This window comes from Bufo gargarizans, chromosome 4 (genome assembly GCF_014858855.1).
Source record: "Bufo gargarizans isolate SCDJY-AF-19 chromosome 4, ASM1485885v1, whole genome shotgun sequence".
NCBI lineage: Eukaryota > Metazoa > Chordata > Amphibia > Anura > Bufonidae > Bufo > Bufo gargarizans.
In genome coordinates, this window is record NC_058083.1 from 195,355,879 (window position 1) to 195,377,089 (window position 21,211).

The window sequence follows — 21,211 nt, forward strand, 5'->3', positions numbered from 1 at the left end:
CCTGCTGTAAATGTCAGGTTTGCCCAGTCATGTTGGAAGAGAAAAAAAAAAGCAAACACGGGACGAAAGACCCAATATTTTAATGGCAGAGCTGAAATGAAGGTTAGACCTCCTACACCCATGCTCATAAAGCTGATGGGTCTGATAAGGTGATGATTACTATTATCATACACAGACAAAATCCTTTGCGTAAAACATGAAAGGAAACTAACAAAGTGCTGAAGAAACATTACAAGGCAAATGTGGGGATGAAAGCATTTAACTCCTTCCACATGGGAGTCACCACAAGTTACATGTCAACAATAGTTAAAAAAAAAAAAATTATATATATATCTCATGAGAATTATCCGCTATCCCTTTAAAAAATAAAATAAAACCAGAAATAAGAGTATTAAGGAAAGTAACATTTTCGTGCTTTTCTTGCTCCCCAATGAAGTGGCGGTTGTACGTTATATACAAAGTGAGGGCTGGTGCAGCAGAGTGACAGGAAGGCCATTCTCACCCACATCCCTGGTGGAGGATTGCTAGGCTTCCTGGCAATGAATGGGTTAGGGGTGTCACTAGAACACAAGCAGAATACTGTCCGGAAGTGGGTGCAATGAACTCAGACAAAGCAAAATGGAGGTTGACAACTCTCTCTCTCTCTCTCATAAAGCAATTTTTGTGTTTCGGAAACTTGTCTTGTCCCTGAAATGAAAAAGAAGTAAAACAGGAGAGGTTAAATATTAGCCGAATGGTAAATCACGGAAACTTGACTCTATCATTGGCCATGGACATGAAAAACTCAGCCACAACCACTGACACAGTCACACAAAAATGGCATCCTGCCACAGATGATCGACAGACAGGCGACTTTTGGAAAGAAATAAAAGTAGGCACTACTTCTGCGTGCAGGGAGAGTGGGGGAGACAGAAAATAATGCACTATAGCAGTGATGGTGAGCCTTTTAGAGACCGAGTGCCCAAACTGCACCCCAAAACCCACATAGGAATTTCCCCTGAATACTACAGTCCAGTATAGTATATCTTCCATGTACTTTTCGCTATAAAAGCCTGTTTACACTCAGTGCGCTGCCTGTGGTGTTCATAGTGCGCCTGCGCTGATGAATGGTAGGAAAAGTCTAAGGCCTGCACATGACTGTAGGCGTCCCGTTGCCATATTGCGGACTCGCAATACATGGGCACCGTTCAGTGTGCATTTTGCATCACGGATGCGGACCCATTCACTTTAATGGGTCTGCAAATCCGGAGATGGGGAACGGAACGGAACCCTACGGAGTGCTTCTATGGAGTTTCCTCCCGTACTTCCGTTCCGAAAAAAGATATCCTACCTTTTTGCAGATCATGGACCCATTAAAGTGAACGGGTCCGCGATCTACTGCGGCTGCCCCATGCTTGGTGTTCGTGTGCAGGAGGCATAAGGCATATTGGTACACCATAGACTTTTCCAGAGTGCAAGTGCCCACAGAGAGGGCTCTGAGTGCTGCCTCTGGCACCTGTGCCATAGGTTTGCCATCACTGCACTATAGCAATAGATGCAAACACAACATATGGACTAATAACAAAATCTGAGACTTAGCCAATATATTTTGATCAAAACACATCTGTGCCTGCCTACCTAGCTCCACGGTGGTCTCATGTCAGGCAGATCCTACGCTTAGGCTCCATTCACACATCTGCCATTTTGCGGAACGGAATTACGGACCCATTCATTCCTATAGGGCAGCACGATGTGCTGCCCAGACACGGAATTGCGGATCCGCACTTCCGTTCCGCCAAAAAATAGAACATGTCCTATTCTTGTCCGCAATTGCAGACAAGAACAGGCATATTCTATTAGTGCTGGCAATGTGCGGTCCGCAAAATACGTTGCGGACGTGTGAATGGAGCCTAAACCTACCTATGCCATTGGGCATCTACATTCAGGAGAGCAGACCCTGCACATATAAGTGCACTGCTCCTAGTTACCTCTGTGTGCATCAGCAACCAATGAGAGGAGGAGCACACACAGCTATATGTACCACCTAATCAAGGTGGCCTGTGGGCTAGGCCCATGAATGCTACTCCCCAGATAATAGGAGTGCATTCACAATTGAAGTTGCCGCTCCTTCAAAAGAAATAAAATAAGAAAAAAAAAAGATACAAAACATCCTGCACTATATGATAGTAAATATGCGGATTAGGTGGTATATATAGCTGTGTGTGCTCCTCCTCTCATTGGTTGCTGATGCACACAGAGGTAACTAGGAGCAGCACACTTTATATGCAGGATCTGCTCTCCTGAATGTAGATGCACAACTGCATAGGTAGGTTTTGCGTAGGACCTGAAATAAATCAAAAATAGGGTCCGCTCACCTCTGTCCCCTCAGGGCAGGTGCTCTAGTCCAAAAATTGAGACACCCCTCAAAGCAAATTGTTAATAGAAAAATAGGTTGGACTGGCACTCATATACAGTCATGTGAAAAAATTAGGACACCCTTTGAAAGCATGTGGTTTTTTGTAACATTTTTAATAAAAGGTTATTTCATCTCCGTTTCAACAATACAGAGAGATTAAAGTAATCCAACTAAACAAAGAAAACTGAAGAAAAGTCTTTTCAAGATCTTCTGTAAATGTCATTCTACAAAAATGCCTATTCTAACTGAGGAAAAAGATAGGACACCCTCACATGTATTCCCTCTTAAATTGGCTCAGATCTCACACAGGTATATCACACCAGGTGCACATAATTAGTAGATCGTTACTCTGCATGTTGAATGAGGCTTGCCCTATTTAAACCTCAGACATTTAGTTTGGTGTGCTCCTGACTGTTGAAGTGAGAGTGAGCACCATGGTGAGAGCAAAAGAGCTGTCAGAGGACTTCAGAAAAAAGATTGTAGCAGCCTATGAGTCTGGGAAGGGATTTAAAAAGATCTCAAAAGATTTTGAAATCAGCCATTCCACTGTCCGGAAGATAGTCTACAAGTGGAGGGCTTTCAAAACAACTGCCAACATGCCCAGGACTGGTCGCCCCAGCAAGTTCACCCCAAGAGCAGACCGCAAGATGCTAAAAGAGGTCTCCAAAAACCCTAAAGTGTCATCTCGAGAACTACAGCAGGCTCTGGCTACTGTTGATGTAGAAGTACATGCCTCTACAATCAGAAAGAGACTGTACAAGTTTAACTTGCATGGGAGGTGTGCAAGGAGGAAACCTTTGCTTTCCAAGAGAAACATCGAGGCCAGACTGACATTTGCCAGAGATAAAGTTGACAAAGACCAGGACTTCTGGAATAATGTTCTTTGGACAGATGAGTCCAAAATTGAATTATTTGGACACAACAGCAGAGGACATGTTTGGCGTAAACCAAACACAGCATTCCAAGAAAAGAACCTCATACCAACTGTGAAGCATGGAGGTGGAAGTGTCATGGTTTGGGGCTGCTTTGCTGCAGCAGGACCTGGTCAGCTCACCATCATAGAATCCACAATGAATTCTACTGTGTATCAGAAGGTGCTTGAAGAACATGTGAGACCATCAGTTAGAAAATTAAAGCTGAAGCGGAACTGGACCATGCAACATGACAATGACCCAAAACATACTAGTAAATCAACCAAAGATTGGCTGAAAAAGAAGAAATGGAGAGTCCTGGAATGGCCAAGTCAAAGTCCATATTTGAATCCCATTGAGATGCTGTGGGGTGACTTGAAAAGGGCTGTACGTGCAAGAAACCCCTCAAACATCTCACAGCTGAAAAAGGTCTGCATTGAGGAGTGGGGTAAAATTTCCTCAGACCGATGTCGAAGACTGGTAGATGGCTACAAGAACCGTCTCACTGCAGTTATTTCAGCCAAAGGAGGTAACACTCGCTATTAGGGGCAAGGGTGTCCTATCTTTTTCCTCAGTTAGAATAGGCATTTTTGTAGAATGACATTTACAGAAGATCTTGAAAAGACTTTTCTTCAGTTTTCTTTGTTTAGTCGGATTACTTTAATCTCTCTGTATTGTTGAAACGGAGATGAAATAACCTTTTATTAAAAATGTTACAAAAAACCACATGCTTTCAAAGGGTGTCCTAATTTTTTCACATGACTGTAAGGAATAACATGGTTTATTGAGTATAATTAAATAAAAATGTGAAATGTAATTTTCTTTACCTGTCACAAATAAAATGTCAATAAAATGCGATGAATACACATAGCGTAGGACCTGCCTGACCTGAGACCACCGCGGGCACAGATGTGTTTTGATCAAAATATATTGGCTAAGAGTCTCAGATTTTATCATTAGTCCATATGTTGTGTTTGCTAAATATATTAGCAAAAAGTCTAAAATTTCATCATTAGAGTGAGGGCTTAGTCCATATATTATGTTTGCACCCATTGCTATAGTGTGCTTCCTGTGATTTTATAAATGTGGCCATGCACATCCGCATATTTAGGCTCCATTCACACGTCCGTGGAATAAGTCCGCATCTGTTCCGCAATATCCGAAATGGGTGCGGACCCATTCATTCTCAATGTAGCAGGAATGGATGCGGAGAGCACATAGTGTGCTCTCCGCATCCGCATTTTTGGAGCGCGGCCTCGATCTTCCGGTCTGCAGCTCCGGAAAAAATAGAGCATGTCCTATTCTTGTTCTATGGGGGTACCAGCCGGGTGTATGCGGATCTGCAATACACTAAGGACGTGTGAATGGACCCTTACTATCATATTCTGCAGGATGTTTTGTATCTTTTTTACGTGATTTTTTTTAATTTATTTTTTAGAGTGGGAGAATTCACTAAGCAGCTGTTGTTGTTCACCAGACCGTCAAATTCTTCCCAGGCCCTGAGCAACCAAAGATTCCCCCGCCCCCCGCCCCAAAAAAAAAGTAACAAAAATCTGATTCTGTAGAGTAGGCATGTACTATAGATTACGGTAAGGGAGAGTTCACATCTCTGTTTCATTTTCTGTTCTTCTGCTCAGTCAAAAGAACAGGAAAAACAAAAACAAAAAAACAGGATCCGATGCATCCGTTATGTACAGGATCCTGTAAAAAAGAAAAAGAAAGAAGAAAAATAAACCTTTCCAGTTGCAAATTTTGCATCCGCTTGAGCTATTTACGTCTGAGATACGTTTTCTTAGATGGAAAGAAAAGTCCCACATGCAGTACTATTTTTTTCCCCATCTAAAAAAACGGAACTCAGATGGAAATTGCTCAAACGGACTCAAAATGTGCAACTGGATCTTTTTTTTTTTTCTTCTGTTCTCCTGACGGATCAGGAATGGAAAATGAAACGGAGATGTGGACTCTCTGTAATATGGGACGAGTTCAAAGCTGCTCCATCCACATTACCACCGTGTGTTCTATTTCTCTGCAGTCCATCTGCCAGTTCAGACTGCATCCTGTCAACTTAGCCCAGGACTAGGAGGCATCTTCCAGAACTGCTCAGCCAGTCTTCAGCTGGCGAGGAGATACAGCACTCTGCCAGGCACTTCAGCCTTCTCAGTGATCGGTGGGGTGGCGGTGTCAACACCTTGTCCTTAACAATCGAATCTTTTCAGAAGTCACTATGACATGTCAAAGGTTTTTTGAAACTGCAATTACACTTCAACCAGGATCCAACAGGACACATTGTATTTCTGTCCTGCTGAAGACCAGCATCCAGACGGAATCAGTATGTACCCGTAAAAGCATCCAGTTTTAAAAAGGTACCATTTTTCTAATCTTAGGGGGAAAAAAGCAACACCTTTCAAAAGGATGCCAAAGCTGGTGTGAACATGTCCTTACTGGCTTACAACTCGGTGGCTCTGTAGGCTTAAAGAGTCCTCTATTCGCACTTCACTCATGGAGTCTTGACAGCTATGCCGGTGGAGGTTATTGATCCCACTGAATATACAGGTCCTTTTAAAAAAATTCGCATATTTTGATAAAGTTCATTATTTTCTGTAATGTACTGATAAACATTAGACTTTCATATATTTTAGATTCATTACACACAGCTGAAGTAGTTCAAGCCTTTTATTGTTTTAATATTGATGATTTTGGCATACAGCGCATGAAAACCCCAAATTCCTATCTAAAAAAATTAGCATATCATGAAAAGGTTCTCTAAACGAGCTATTAATCATCTGAATCAACTAATTAACTCTAAACACCTGCAAAAGATTCCAGAGGCTTTTAAAAACTCCCAGCCTGGTTCATTACTCAAAACCGCAATCATGGGTAAGACTGCCGACCTGACTGCTGTCCAGAAGGCCATCATTGACACCCTCAAGCAAGAGGGTAAGACATAGAAAGAAATTTCTGAAGGAATAGGCTGTTCCCAGAGTGCTGTATCAAGGCACCTCAGTGGGAAGTCTGTGGGAAGGAAAAAGTGTGGCAGAAAACGCTGCACAACGAGAAGAGGTGACCGGACCCTGAGGAAGATTGTGGAGAAGGACCGATTCCAGACCTTGGGGGACCTGCGGAAGCAGTGGACTGAGTCTGGAGTAGAAACATCCAGAGCCACCGTGTACAGGCGTGTGCAGGAAATGGGCTACAGGTCCCGCATTCCCCAGGTCAAGCCACTTTTGAACCAGAAACAGCGGCAGAAGCGCCTGACCTGGGCTACAGAGAAGCAGCACTGGACTGTTGCATGTCATTCGGAAATCAAGGTGCCAGAGTCTGGAGGAAGACTGGGGAGAGGGAAATGCCAAAATGCCTGAAGTCCAGTGTCAAGTACCCACAGTCAGTGATGGTCTGGGGTGCCATGTCAGCTGCTGGTGTTGGTCCACTGTGTTTTATCAAGGGCAGGGTCAATGCAGCTAGCTATCAGGAGATTTTGGAGCACTTCATGCTTCCATCTGCTGAAAAGCTTTATGGAGATGAAGATTTCATTTTTCAGCACGACCTGGCACCTGCTCACAGTGCCTAAACCACTGGTAAATGGTTTACTGACCATGGTATTACTGTGCTCAATTGGCCTGCCAACTCTCCTGACCTGAACCCCATAGAGAATCTGTGGGATATTGGGAAGAGAAAGTTGAGAGCCGCAAGACCCAACACTCTGGATGAGCTTAAGGCCGCTATCGAAGCATCCTGGGCCTCCATAACACCTCAGCAGTGCCACAGGCTGATTGTCTCCATGCCACGCCGCATTGAAGCAGTCATTTCTGCAAAAGGATTCCCGACCAAGTATTGAGTGCATAACTGAACATAATTATTTGAAGGTTGACTTTTTTTGTATTAAAAACACTTTTCTTTTATTGGTCGGATGAAATATGCTTTTTTTTTTTTTAGATAGGAATTTTGGGTTTTCATGAGCTGTATGCCAAAATCATCAATATTAAAACAATAAAAGGCTTGAACTACTTCAGTTGGTGTGTAATGAATCTAAAATATATGAAAGTCTAATGTTTATCAGTACATTACAGAAAATAGTGTGAACAGAGCCTAAATCAGTATGAGACATTCACTGGTAACCACACTGTTCTAGTCCTGATGACCCTGAGCGGACAGGGACAGTTAGGGAAGGTGCACAGGAATAAGAGAATACTACAGGGTATAGAGACCTGGATCCCAGCTTCCTATACCGCTTGGAGTACATGGATTTTCAGTTTTGAGTAATTGTAGGCTTTACATGCAGTCTCTCCACATAGCTGACTCAGTGAAATGAATGTATCCCCCCTACAGTTTGGTAAACCGCTATATAGTTTTACATCAAAGTAATACAACGCCATCTGAGTGAAGAGTTTTCCTGGCAAACAAAATAATGTCTGTTCTGCACACGTCTCTGAGATTCACTATGTGCTAAAAGTGTTGAAAATATGGCTGCCATCATGTCTGACAGACCAAAGTAAGGGGACTTTCACACTAGCGTTATTCTTTTCCGGCATAGAGTTGCGTCCTAGGGGCTCAATACTGGAAAAGGACTGATCAGTTTTATCCTAGTGCATTCTGAATGGAGAGCAATCCGTTCAGGATGCATCAGGATGTCTTCAGTTCAGTCATTTTGACTGTTCAGGACAGAGATAATACTGCAGCATGCTAAATATGGATGAAATCTGTGCGACTTACATGTTCTATCCAATATGTGGAATGGACATAAAGATGCAGAAAGCACACTGAAGACATCCGTATGTCTGTTCCACAAAACATCGAACAGGTCCTAAACTTGGCCGAAAAATGTGGTTCACACACTCACTGAAGTCAGTGGATCAAAAAAAAAAAAAAAAAAACGTATACAACACGGACGCCACACTGACGTCATTTGAATTTTGCGGACCACAGAATACATATGGTTTTGTGAATGTACCCTTAAAGTAACTGCTGAATGCTCAAATGAAGAAGGGGGAATAATACTCGCTGCCAGATGTCTCTAGCAAAGGATTTTCCCCCGGGGATCAAAGACTCTGATGTATTAAAAACCAACACGTCCAATCTCTGTTTCCCCCAAACATCTGGGGCCTCAATATATACATATGACTATTAACTAACCTTGCCAAAAATTGACATTTGACAGGTTCAGATGATTGTATGGAAAGCTAATCCTATAGTCCTACTTCTATTAGGATTCATCCACAGCTGTAGATGTACACGCGTCTATGGAATTAAAATGTATAACGTACAAACCATTATTATTGTTACTTCATTTCAACTTTGTGACAAGAACTTTCCTTTTGGTTCAATTACAGTTATATGACAAGTTTCTTCATCTCAGAATCAAAATCTTTTTAAAACCAAATGCAAAAATTATTTCTGTCCGTCCACAATGTATTATGCTCAAGAGTAAGGTCTGTGTTCTCCGCTAAACTGCAAGCAGTTCGTATGAGGCCACCTGCACACGATTGCGGGTGAACGCACACAAGTTCTGCACGGATTTATGTGCGTTTCTGCAGATTTTGGTGCGGATTAGATGTGGTTTTTCCACAGATCTCACCCTTCCATTGAAAAAGGTGAAGTCCACAGCTAAAACCGCAAACATAATTGATATGCTACTTATTTTGAAATCCACACGGCAGGTCAATTTTCGCACAGAAAAAATCCGCAAAGTGTACATGAGATTAGTGTGCTCTCATACGCTTTTCTGGTACTGTAATACGATATAATTTTGCCGCACAGGAATCATGTATTCCACAACAAGTGCAGGAGGCCTAAGAGTTTCTGGAGATAGCCTTGAAAGAGAAATGAAACACTGCAAATACCAACCCTAGGCAGCACCTTAAGGTCTCGTTCCCATTTCCGTGTCCTTTTGACGTAGATGGAAAATCCTTGATGAATCCATGTTTGGTCCGTGTGTCCGTTTTTTGCCCTCCATGTGTCATCCATATTCCAAGGACACTGCTCAGGTGAAAAGTAATTTCCAGAGCATCTCCTGCCAATGGTTTGTGAAAAACAGACCAAACACGGATACCATCCATGTTGTATCTGTGGTTTTTCATGGACCCATAGACTTCAAGGGGGCATGTTTGGTCCACATCACAGACCACTAGACTTCAAAGAGGTGCATGTCTCCGGGATTTTTTGGCTTACCCGCAGTCAGTGAAAAAACCCTGATGTGTGAACAAACACATTAAAATCAATGGGTATGTGTACTGTCTGCAGAAACCGCAGATAGCCTGCGTCTAGACAAGTCACAGGAAGCCTTACCCTGATATAAGTGGTGAATCTAATCTGTACCATGAAATAGTAGTTAATACTGGGGTATTAGTACTTTCTGTTGTATAGCATCAAATTAAAAGCAGAGAAAGTCAAGACCAGATATTTCACTCTTAGGAGCACTAGAATATGGAGGGATATCACTTTTTTCTTCTTTCCAAATTTACAGCAACGCTATTACTTTTAGATGCAGGACTCTAGGGACATGCATGTTGCTTCATACGTACTTGATGCTGTCTGTGTGCGTTTTATATTCCATAACTGTATTTGGAGGCAGGTTCAAAACTCGCCGTAACGTATCCCGGATCCGAGCTGTAGTTGCTTGGTCACTTGCTGTTTTATTCCAGATAGAGATGATGTCTTCCTAAAATGCATGAAAATCATTCATCGACAAATCATCTTCTGATAAATTAATCTAAATAAACAGTTCTGACTAATATCTGTCTGCACTGTAGTCCAGCCTATCATTAGATCTAGGGATCCACCGATTATCGGAGTTACCAATATTATCGGCCGATATTCATGATTTTTAAAGCTATCGGCATCTAACCTTGCCAATAATGCGTCCAACAGCTATTACAGAACATGGAGCAAGCTGCTGTCAGCGCGCTCATGTTCCCTCAGCAGCCCGGGAGAAGGAGTCACTCTCTCCCTCCCGCCCTATACCGCGCTGCCAATCAGGAGGGGAGGAGGTGGGGCGGCGCACTGCGGCACCAATGATAATTAACGTCTAATACAAATACAGCAGGCGGTGCCCAGCCTATATGACAGGAAGCTGCGATCAGCGGCAGTTAACCCCTCAGGTGCTGCACCTCAGGTATTAACCGCTGCCGCTGATCGCAGCTCCCTGTCAGAGGCAGGGTGTCGACTATGTTCTGTGCCGACACACCCGCCTCCTGTATTAAACGTTAATTATCATTGGTGGCGCAGTGCGCCCTCCCCAGTATTAAAATCATTGGTGGTGCAGTGCGCCCTCCCCCCTCCAGTATTAAAGTCATTGGTGGCAGTGGCCACAGGGTCCCCTCTGCACTCTTCATTGGTGGTGAAGTGGCAGCTTCCGATCAGAGCCCTAGCAGTGTAATCCCGGGGCTTTGATCGGTTAAAGCCCAGGCTGCCATGGTAATCTCCCTGTTGCTGCGTGCACTATGCACAGGGCAGCAGGGAGATTGTAAGATCCTATTCATGCTAATAGAGATCTATTAGGGTGAATAGGACAAGGGATTAAAAGATCCCAGGTTCTAGCCCCTAAGAGGGGAAATAGTTATTAAATAATAATAATTAAAAAAAAAAGTTTAAAATCACCCCCTTTCCCAATTTTACATATAAAATATATAAACAATAAATAAACATTTCACATATTGCCACGTCCGAAAAGTCCAAACTATTAAACTATATATAAAAAAAATCTATGTGGTGAACGCCGTAACAGAAAAAATAAATAAAATTAAAATGCACAGAATATCGGTATAAGGTATCGGCTGTAAAAAAAAAAATCAATATCAGTTGATCCCTAATTAGATCTACTAATTTTAAGGGGCAGCAAACCATAAAAGGTTAGGCCCATTAGCAACATTGATCACCTATGCAGAAGACAGGTGATAAACATATGACTGCTTGAGGACCAAAATTTGCAACCCCCATTGATCAGGAGAACAGAGGTCCACAATGTGCCCCCTGTCTGAATGATGTGGTAGTGCGCACATGTGTGTCCAATGGTCCATTCACTTCTTTTGGCTGTTTTGGCACAGTCTTTTTTTTTTTTATGCATTCACCTGACAGTGTGGATCATGTTATATTTTTATAGAGCCGGTCGATACGGATGCAGCAATATCTAATATGTCTACTTTTCTTTTTTCCCTATTTTTTACAATTTCTTTTATTACCTAATTATGGGAAAAGAATGCATAGTGAGGGTTAATGCAGCGGCATCAGTGTTTTCACCGATGCCGGCGCATACAGCAGGGGTCCGGCTAACGGGAACAGCTGGTCCCCTGTAGCTGATCGGGTGGCGCAGCTCCTGCACCCACTGATCAGTGCGCCGTAGTACTACGGCGCTGGTCAGGAAGTCACTTCTCGCAGCATCGTACTATTACGGCGCTGGTTGGGAAGGGGGTTAAACATGTACAATGAAAATAAATCCTCCAGAAAAGGAAACTTCCTCTAAGAATCACAGGTATGTTTTTCTACTCTGCTAGTTCTCACCTGGAAACGAACTGAGACAACTGCCCCACAGATCTCTTCGCCAACCATGAACTGCTCCCCCAACATTGCTAGAATAAGATTCTCCCAGCAGCGAGAAGCCAGCCCTTTGCGCAGGCGAATTATCCACTTTCCTCCATTCTTGTTTGCATCATCCTAGACATAAAGGAAGCATACAGACACAAGATGCTTGATGTGGACAAGGCTTCGGACACTGGAGTCCTTCAACACTCTTCTACTTACTGTTTTGCCCAATCAGTAGTAATATTATCTAGATTTATGCCAAACTAACTCACCTCCCACATTGGTTTGATCCCTTCCTTGAAAAGATGAAAGTCACTATGTCCGGTCAGGTCACCTGGACGTACCATGTGGCTGTAGAACCTCCAGAATTGCTCCACCTAGGAATTACAGCAAATTAAATATTAACCCTTTGGATACCAGTTTTTTTTTTTTTTTCTCTCACATAGCTGTAGGAGGGCTTTTTTTTTTGCGGGACAGGTTGTACTTTCTAATGCCACCATTAATCAGTTGCAAATCATTGTGGTGCACCTTTCGCAGTGATTTATGTATTTTTATATTTGCATCCACACATTATCCCATCTTGTGTAGGATGCCATTGTGCTGCATGTGGTCCACTGCCGACATCCCCCATTTGCTGGGGATTGCTGTTAGCAATGGATCACATGCGGAGGAATTGCTCCCCCGGTTATAAACACGCCACAGTGTTTGGAGTTTTTGAACATTTCCTCCCATGGCCACTTTATTTCAGTTATTTTTCTCGATATGTTTAGAATGTGCCATTGCATACTGCTGGTAGCATTCTGTAGCACCTGCTAGCCTGTGTCACACGGCCTGTTATAGGAGAGGCTTACAGCCTTATCTCTCCCACTACCGGAGTGATTTCATTATGGAGGTAAGTGGGAGCTTGGCTGTAAGTTGTATCTTAGCACCTCTCAGACAGTCTTCACAGACCGTAGGGAGTCTAGTGGTAGGACCCATGCCACGCTGAGATACCTTGACGGTGGTGCAAAAGGGCTCTGATGTGTTCCTGACAGGAATACATTGGCTAAAGTCTCAGTTCTTAACATCAGCTTGAGGGATTAGCCAGTGTTTTCAGTTGCGCATCATTGTGGTGCACCTTTCGCAGTGATTCACCATCAATTATGGCATAAAATGTTGTGGGAAGTGGTAAAAAAATTCCAAATAGGGTGGAATTGGGAAAAAAAACACAATCCCTCCACCGTTTTACGGATTTTGTTCCCATGGCATTTTGTTTACGGCAAAACTGACCCATGACCTTTATTCTCTGGGTCAGTACGATTACAACGAACCCCATGTGTAGGTTCTTTATCTCTAAATAGTGTCAAAATAAATTTAAACTTTGAGATTTTTTATTTTTTTTTATATCACCATATTCTGACCCCCATAACTTTTTTTATACTTATGTCTACTGAGCTGTTTAGGGGCTTATTTTTTGCGGAATAATCTGTACTTTTAATTGATACCATTTTGGAGTATGCGTGACTTTTTGATCACATTTTATTTTAAAAAATTGGGTAAGAGAAGCAATAAAAAAATGGCAAATCGGCCATTTTGACCCCTTTTTTCTGTTACGCTATTCGCCGTATTGGAATTTTTTTTCCTATTTTATAATAGCATGGGCATTTTCGATCGCTGTGATACCCATTATGTTTATATTTATTGTTATTTAGGTATTTATTTTTTAATTATACGGAAAGGGGGGCGATTTAAACCTTTATATTTTTTTATATTTATTGTGATCATAAATATGAGCTTAAAAAAAATAATTTTGGTTTATTAGAAATTTATTATTAGCTTATTTTGCTTACTTTTGCTCATTTCTTATCCTGGCCTGCCATCTGGTGGCCAAAATAAGAATCCGCAAAACACGGACACTGGCAATGTGCATTCTGTAATTTGTGGACCGCACATCGCCGGCACTATAATAGAAAATGCCTAATCTTGTCTGCAATTGCGAACAAAAATAGGACATGTTCTATTTTTTGGCGGAAACGGAAGTACGGATGCGGATCCGCAAATGCGAATCCGGCCTTATTGAAAATTAATGGGTTCGCACCCGTTCTGCAAAATTGCGAAATGGATGAGGACCCATTTTGCAGACGTGTAAATGGACCCTTAGGGTCCATTCACATGTCCGTAACGTGTTTTACGGATCCACAAAACACGGACACCGGCAATGTGCGTTCCGCATTTTGCGGACCGCACATCGCCGGCACTAATAGAACATGCCTATTCTTGTCCGCTATTGCGGACAAGAATAGGACATGTTCTATTTTTGGGGGGAACGGAAATGCGGACCCGGAAGTGCCATAAAAATTAATAGGTCCGGAATTCCGTTCCGCAAAATGCGGAACGAAATTGCGGACGTGTGAATGGGGCCTTAAACTGTGAACAGTTAAGCAAGTTGAAGATTAATTTATCTCCAAAAGGCATAAAGTAATGATGACACATTCCCTTTTTATTTTAAAGGGAACCTGTCACCGGGATTTTGTGTATAGAGCCGAGGACATGGGTTGCTAGATGGCTGCTAGTACATCCGCAATACTCAGTCCCCATAGCTCTGTGTGCTTTTATTGTGTAAAAAAACCGATTTGATACATATGCAAATTAACCTGAGACAGGTCCTGTCCCTGATTCATCTCACATACAGGACTCATGTCAGGGTAATTTGCATATGTATCAAATTGTTTTTTTTACACAATAAAAGCACACAGAGCTATGGGGACTGGGTATTGCGGATGTGCTAGCGGCCATCTAGCAGCCCATGTCCTCAGCTCTATACACAAAATCCTGGTGACAGGTTCCCTTTAAGCTAAAACAATTTCATCCTTTACATTTTCAGAATAACAAAAAAGGAAAAGGGACCGTAGCAAAACTTTGGGCACCCAGCATGGCTAGTACCTAGTAGCTCCTCCTTTGGCAAGCATCACAGCTTGTAAACACTTTTTGTAGCCAGCAGCGGCGGTGCAGGGACCAGGAGTGCCGTAAGTATATTACCTGTGAGGGGCCGGCACATGGGGGGGCTGTTTGATAAATTGGACAAATCCTTTAAGTTTTAATACATGCAAATGAGCCTCTAGGAGCAATTTGGGGGACGGGGTTGCCATTACTCCTAGAAGCTCTACTCTCTCTGAAACTGCATCAAAGTGCAGAGGGAGCAGCAGTTGCAGAGAGAGCAGAGGCTCTAGGAGTAACAGCAACACCACAGTTACTCCTAGGGGCTCGTTTGCATATATTAAAACTATTTTTCTCAGCGATGCGAGCACATATGAACATGGGAACCACAAAGATGCCTTCAGCCACCAAGCTCAAATGCAATAAATCAACTGCTGACAGATGTCCTTTAACACTTGAGTGATTGTAGCCACTGTATAAGCCTATACAGTATATAGCAACATGTGCCCATCCCTCTGCCTGTCTCTCCCTAGCAGAAGTATCTCCTTCCCTTCCCACAGATTTCTATGCACTGCAGCTGCAACCTGATCCAACAGTGAGCTGCTAACCTTATCACAAAAGATGGATTTTAGCAGTGAACTAATTGATTACTGTGGGAGACTAAACGGTAGGAGGAAAGTGGAGAAAGAGGAATTTTTCTATTGATTTATAAAATATAAAAAAACAACTCTAAAATAACAGTGGCACTCACAGAGGCGAAGGTACCAATCTGCTTGATGTTCTGTTCATAGCTCTGAGAGCTTGTTGGTCTTCCTGGAGTTCTGCGGGAATACCAAAATGTATAGTTGTACTGTAACGGGTGCTCTGCTGGGCCTGGCACAACTGTCTGTGGATACAGAACATATAATTCAGGGAATTACCTGTGCACACAATCATGCTCATTTTCACTCTTCTACCATACATAAACTGGACCTGTGGCAAACCATAGTCTAATTGAGACTGCTATATTTAGTGCTTGCCTTAAAGGGGTTATCCCATGATTCATGTAAGAAATTAAAATCATATATCATACAATCTCTTTCCAATTACTGCTAGAACCAGCCTTGTACTTCACATGGATCCTCTCACCATTCATTGCTCTGCTAGATTTATTTTGGGCTAGCAGCTTAGTGGGAGTGTCCTTTCTGCTGCAGCTCTCTCCCTGTAACTGTCACAGCTTCTAACAATAGATGGGGCTGGGGGCAGCAGAAGGATGGAACTTAGCATGTGCGTCCACCGGAGCAAGGGGAATAGACAAACAGGGAAAAGAACAAACAGCAGCTGAAACTATACTAAATTCTTAATTGCATATAATTACGAACGTATTCAGGTTCAGGAGTTGGAGGCATGTGTAAGGGACAAGAGAGAACACAGGAGAGGTGAGAACAGATTATCTATCACCACTAGAGCACCCTGCTTATCACTAATTATAGTATAAAGACAGGAGAGAACACAGGAGAGGTGAGAACTGATTATCTATCACCACTAGAACACCCTGCTTATCACTGTTTATATTATAAGGACAGGAGAGAACACAGGAGAGGTGAGAACTGATTATCTATCACCACTAGAACACCCTGCTTATCACTGTTTATAGTATAAGGACAGGAGAGAACACAGGAGAGGTGAGAACTGATTATCTATCACCACTAGAACACCCTGCGTATCACTGATTATAGTATAAAAGACAGGAGAAAACACAGGAGAGGTGAGAACTGATTATCTATCACCACTAGAACACCCTGCGTATCACCGATTATAGTATAAAAGACAGGAGAGAACACAGGAGAGGTGAGAACAGATTATCTATCACCACTAGAGCACCCTGCTTATCACTAATTATAGTATAAAGACAGGAGAGAACACAGGACAGGTGAGAACAGAATAGCTATCACCACTAGAGCACCCTGCTTATCACTGATTATTATATAAGGACAGGAGAGAACACAAGAGAGGTGAGAACTGATTATCTATCACCACTAGGACACCCTGCTCATCACTGTTTATAGTATAAAGACAGGAGAGAACACAGGAGAGGTGAGAACTGATTATCTATCACCACTAGAACACCCTGCGTATCATTGATTATAGTATAAAGGACAGGAGAGAACACAGGAGAGGTGAGAACTGATTATCTATCACCACTAGAACACCCTGCGTATCACTGATTATAGTATAAAGGACAGGAGAGAACACAGGAGAGGTGAGAACTGATATTCTACTACTAGAATGCTTATCGCTGTTTTTGATAAATAGGGGTCTTAGAGTGATAGAAATGTTAATTATATATTTATATTCTATACTTTTCTAAATTGATATAAAAGTGAATAAATAACATACTAATAACAGAACATTTGTTGTAGTCCTTGGTTGGCGCTCACAAGAGGATTATTGCACTCCGTGTGAATGTACTGATCGAGGAGGATGGGTATGGGCTAGGAATAAGAGCGGGGGCAGGTTACTGTGGATATTGTTTGAGCGGTGTATATGTCAAAATTATTAGCATACCAACCAAAATGGAGTTATGGTACAGCTTACAGTCTGTATGGATGCTTGCTTGGGATGTACTGTGTTTATATGCGCAAATGGGAAACAGTGCTGCGTGATGGTTTACAATTGAGGTTTGTGGTGCCGACACCCCGGGGGATGAGATAAAAATAAGATCCTATTATTAGTGGAGGGCCTTGGGATATTTATGGTACCCATCTCTAATTCTCATAGGAGGAATCTTATGGGGATTATTATCACTCTGTCCTGCTCTGGTAGTGATGGGGGGGGGGGGGGAAGAGTTACTTGTTGTTGGGAGGTTTTTTTGACCGGTTTATGTGCTTCTATATTGTAATATTCTATAATTTGATATATAACTTGATTACGTATCTATGTGTTCCATACTACATTTACTGTATGTATCTTACAATACATCTACCTCTTGTCTAAAGCATAACATAATGATGTTAAAAAACTGAAAAGCAATAATAAAAATTATCTGAATAAAAAAATAACAGAACATTTTCTTTGCAGTGGAGTCAGTGAATTCCTACCGTTCCAGCCAAAACTAGCTTTGACTCCGACTCCGCAGCCCTGCTCCCAAGTTACGACCATGGAAACCAAGAGAACCTGTCCCTTCGGCTGACATGTCTGTTTTCATAACTATGTGCATTCCCCATATAATCACAATTCTGGAGCATTTCATATGGATCTACTGCAGACGCTTGGCAATTCATTCATAAACTTCTAGTACAATTAATAGAGGAACAACGCACCATACAGTTATATGAAAAGAAGCTTGAGAATTGTGGTGGGATAAGGTATGCAAGTAGTCACTAAAACAGACAGATCAGGAGAACTAAAGGGTCCTCTTTACGGGGGTGTTCCCTTCCTACACCTGTAGAATATGCATTCACTTTCTGACTGGCAGACTTCGCTCTGCTCCACAGTATAAAGGGGCTGCAGCGCAGAATAGTTCTTTTCGCAGCAGAGCTTCCAGCCACCCCTTTGGTGGTTGTCACCCAATGCGCTATGTTTAGGCGATGAAGAACAGCGGATGACCTACCTTCTTCCTGCATGAACTCTGGTTCTTGTCCTTGTCGTTTTTTTCCTTCTCACTGTCTTTCTGTGTGCCGTTCTCCTCATTCTGATCATGATCCCCACTGTCATCATCCTTCAGACTACACCCAAGACAACACAATCAGTGCCATAGGCCAACAAAAATATACTTCATACTGGTTAAATGGGTTTTACCACTAATAAACCTTTTGGGACCTCCACCATGACCTTTTCTCAGAACAGGTCATGAATATCACATCGCTGGGGGTTTGACCCACTCGCAGGCCAGAAGGCTCTGCACACTGTGTGGTTTCACTCACTGGAGTACTGCAGGTCAGTTCCCATTTCTCGGAGATGAGCTGCAGTACCCGCAATAGCCACTACACATTGTGTGGAGCTGTCTGCTCCCATCTTTGAACACTGTAATAGCTGGGATCAGCAACCTCCGGCACTCCAGCTGTGGTGAAACTATCACTCCCAGCATGCACACTTGCTTGACTGTTGTGAGAACTCCCATGGAAGTGAATGGAGCATACTGAGAGTGGTAGTTTCTCCACAGCTGGAGTGCCATAGGTTGCTGATCCCTTCCCAGGTCTTGAGGACAGTTCATCAATCCCTGCAGCCTGGACAACCCCTTTAGATGATATCCACCAATATTATTATGTGCACAGGGGTCTCCCAACAGCAGATGCACCTATGCGTAGATAGCGATCCTATGTGTATGCCCTACAGAGTGACTATGTATGGCTAGAGGAGCCGATCACGTCAGATTAATGCTAGCCGAACCCACAGATTTTGGTGGGACTGTCCAACCACCTAAGGGTCCATTCACACGTCCACGTGTGTTTTGCGGATCCGCAAAACACAGACACCGGCAATGTGCGTTCCACATTTTGTGGACCGCACATCGCCAGCACCCTCATAGAAAATGTATTTTCTTGTCCGCAATTGCGGACAAGAATAGGACATGTTCTATTTTTTGGCGGAACAGGAGTGCGGATCCGGACAGCACATTCCGGACCCCTTTAACCTTGAAAATGAATGGGTCCACAACTGTTCCGCAAAATTGTGGAATGGATGCGGACCCATTTTGCGGACGTGCGAATGGACCCTAAGGCTACTTTCACACCTGCGTTTTCCCTTTCCGCTATTGAGATCCGTCATAGGGTCTCAACAGTAAAACGCTTCAGTTTTGTCTCCATTCATTGTCAATGAGGACAAAACTGAACTGAAGGGAACGGAGTGCACCAGAATGCATTCCGTTGCGTTGCATTCCCATGACGCACAAAAAAGTGCTGCAAGCAGTGCAAGAGTGCGTCCTGGGATGCGGAGCAAGACGGATCCGTCGTGACTCACAATGTAAGTCAATGGTGACGGATCCGTTATCTCTGACACAATAGAAAACGGATCCGAACCCCAATGACTTACAATGGTTTTAGAGACTGATCCGCCTTGGCCATTTTAGAGATAATACAACTGGAGCCGTTTATAACGGATGCAGGCGGTTGTATTATCCTGACGGATCCAGCAGAGACGCAGATGTGAAAGTAGCCCAACGTGTAATGTGTGCCAACTGACTTTCTCCAGAAGGATCGTGCCTGATGGATAACCACTGCAGGTGTCTGTCACCATGGAGAACACATGCATGTGTATGACCAGCTGAACCCTCTACTAAACAGGGGTCCCAACAGTCACACCTTGGTGCTCATGGTACATCAAACTGATCATAAAGCCTGTGGCCGCCCTACGTTAACCATGGAGCCCTGCTGTTATCACTAGCAGTCATGGAGATAAGCAGATTGCTGCTCTTAGCCCTTACACATATCTCCGCATGTGTGAGGAGGGTCTCAGAAACGGTCCAGATACTGGACAGACATCGGGCTGCAGCCAGCACATCTGCGGTATTACAGTCCGCCATGAGGGGGTCACTCCCAGCCGCTCCAAGCCCCAAACTCACGCATCAAATTTGTTGTTCATCGTCTCTGTGCTCCTCTCCCGGCCACTTCCGCTTCCCGCATAACATTCCTCCGCACACTAGCCGTCGCTTCCTGCAACAGACGGAACCCTGCAGCCGAAGATAAGTTTCTGACCGGACGAATACAGGGCATGCACAACAGCGATATCTGGCGGCCATTTTGAGTATGGTCAATATTTGGGGGCAGATTTAGCAAAATGGGTGTAAAGGAAAACCGTTTTAGTTGCCCATAGCAACCAATCAGATTCCACCTTTCATTTTTCAAAGCTCCTTTGGAAAATGAAGGGGGGATCTGATTGGTTGCTATGGACCACTAAACCATTTTCCCCTTACACCTCCCCACTATTGGTACAGTTCATCCACATAAAGACCTTATTCACACTATATAAAGTAATCATGTTGGTGAATTTACTGTGACTGATGGTCCCAAGTGTCATGGGTTGTGTAAAAACACTGCATGGCCTAAATTTATATACACAGTAGTTTAAAAAGTTGCACATTGGGGACATGTGACTTTTTTACACCAAAAACTGGCATAGGGTGTCATAATAAGTGACCTCCAAGACACCAGTATTAGGCTAGTGTCACATTAGCGGCAGGCTGTCCCGGCGGGTGAACAGCCTGTCCGATCTGTCCTGATGCTAGTTCACGTGTGCCCCCGGACTGCCGCTCCGTCTCCATTGACTATAATGGGGGCGGAGTTCCGGCGGTATCGCACGGCGAGAGGCAGCTGGACTAAAAGTACTGCATGTCGTACTTTTTGTATGGATGCCTCTCGCCGTGTTGCCGCTAGCGTGACCACGTGTCCCGGTTTGCCCGGGATCGTCCCGTAATTTAAGTTTTTGTCCCGTGTCCCGGGAGCCTTCAAACCGGGACAATAGAGAGTCCCGGAATCAACTGCCTGCCTGCCAGTCT

At 43.3% G+C, this 21,211-nt stretch overlaps 1 protein-coding gene across 1 annotated transcript; it reads right to left on the minus strand.

Annotated features, from left to right (window-relative positions):
• Positions 1-64: 64 nt before the first annotated feature.
• EIF4E2 (eukaryotic translation initiation factor 4E family member 2) lies at positions 65-20,392 on the minus strand. The gene is made up of 7 exons (XM_044291695.1): positions 20,279-20,392; positions 18,329-18,443; positions 15,488-15,622; positions 12,093-12,197; positions 11,800-11,952; positions 9,825-9,961; positions 65-687 (listed from the first exon to the last, which is right to left on the minus strand). The coding sequence occupies exons 1-7, from the start codon at positions 20,296-20,298 to the stop codon at positions 648-650; spliced, it is 705 nt and encodes a 234-aa protein (XP_044147630.1). The 5' UTR covers positions 20,299-20,392; the 3' UTR covers positions 65-647.
• Between the last annotated feature and the right edge of the window lie 819 nt (positions 20,393-21,211).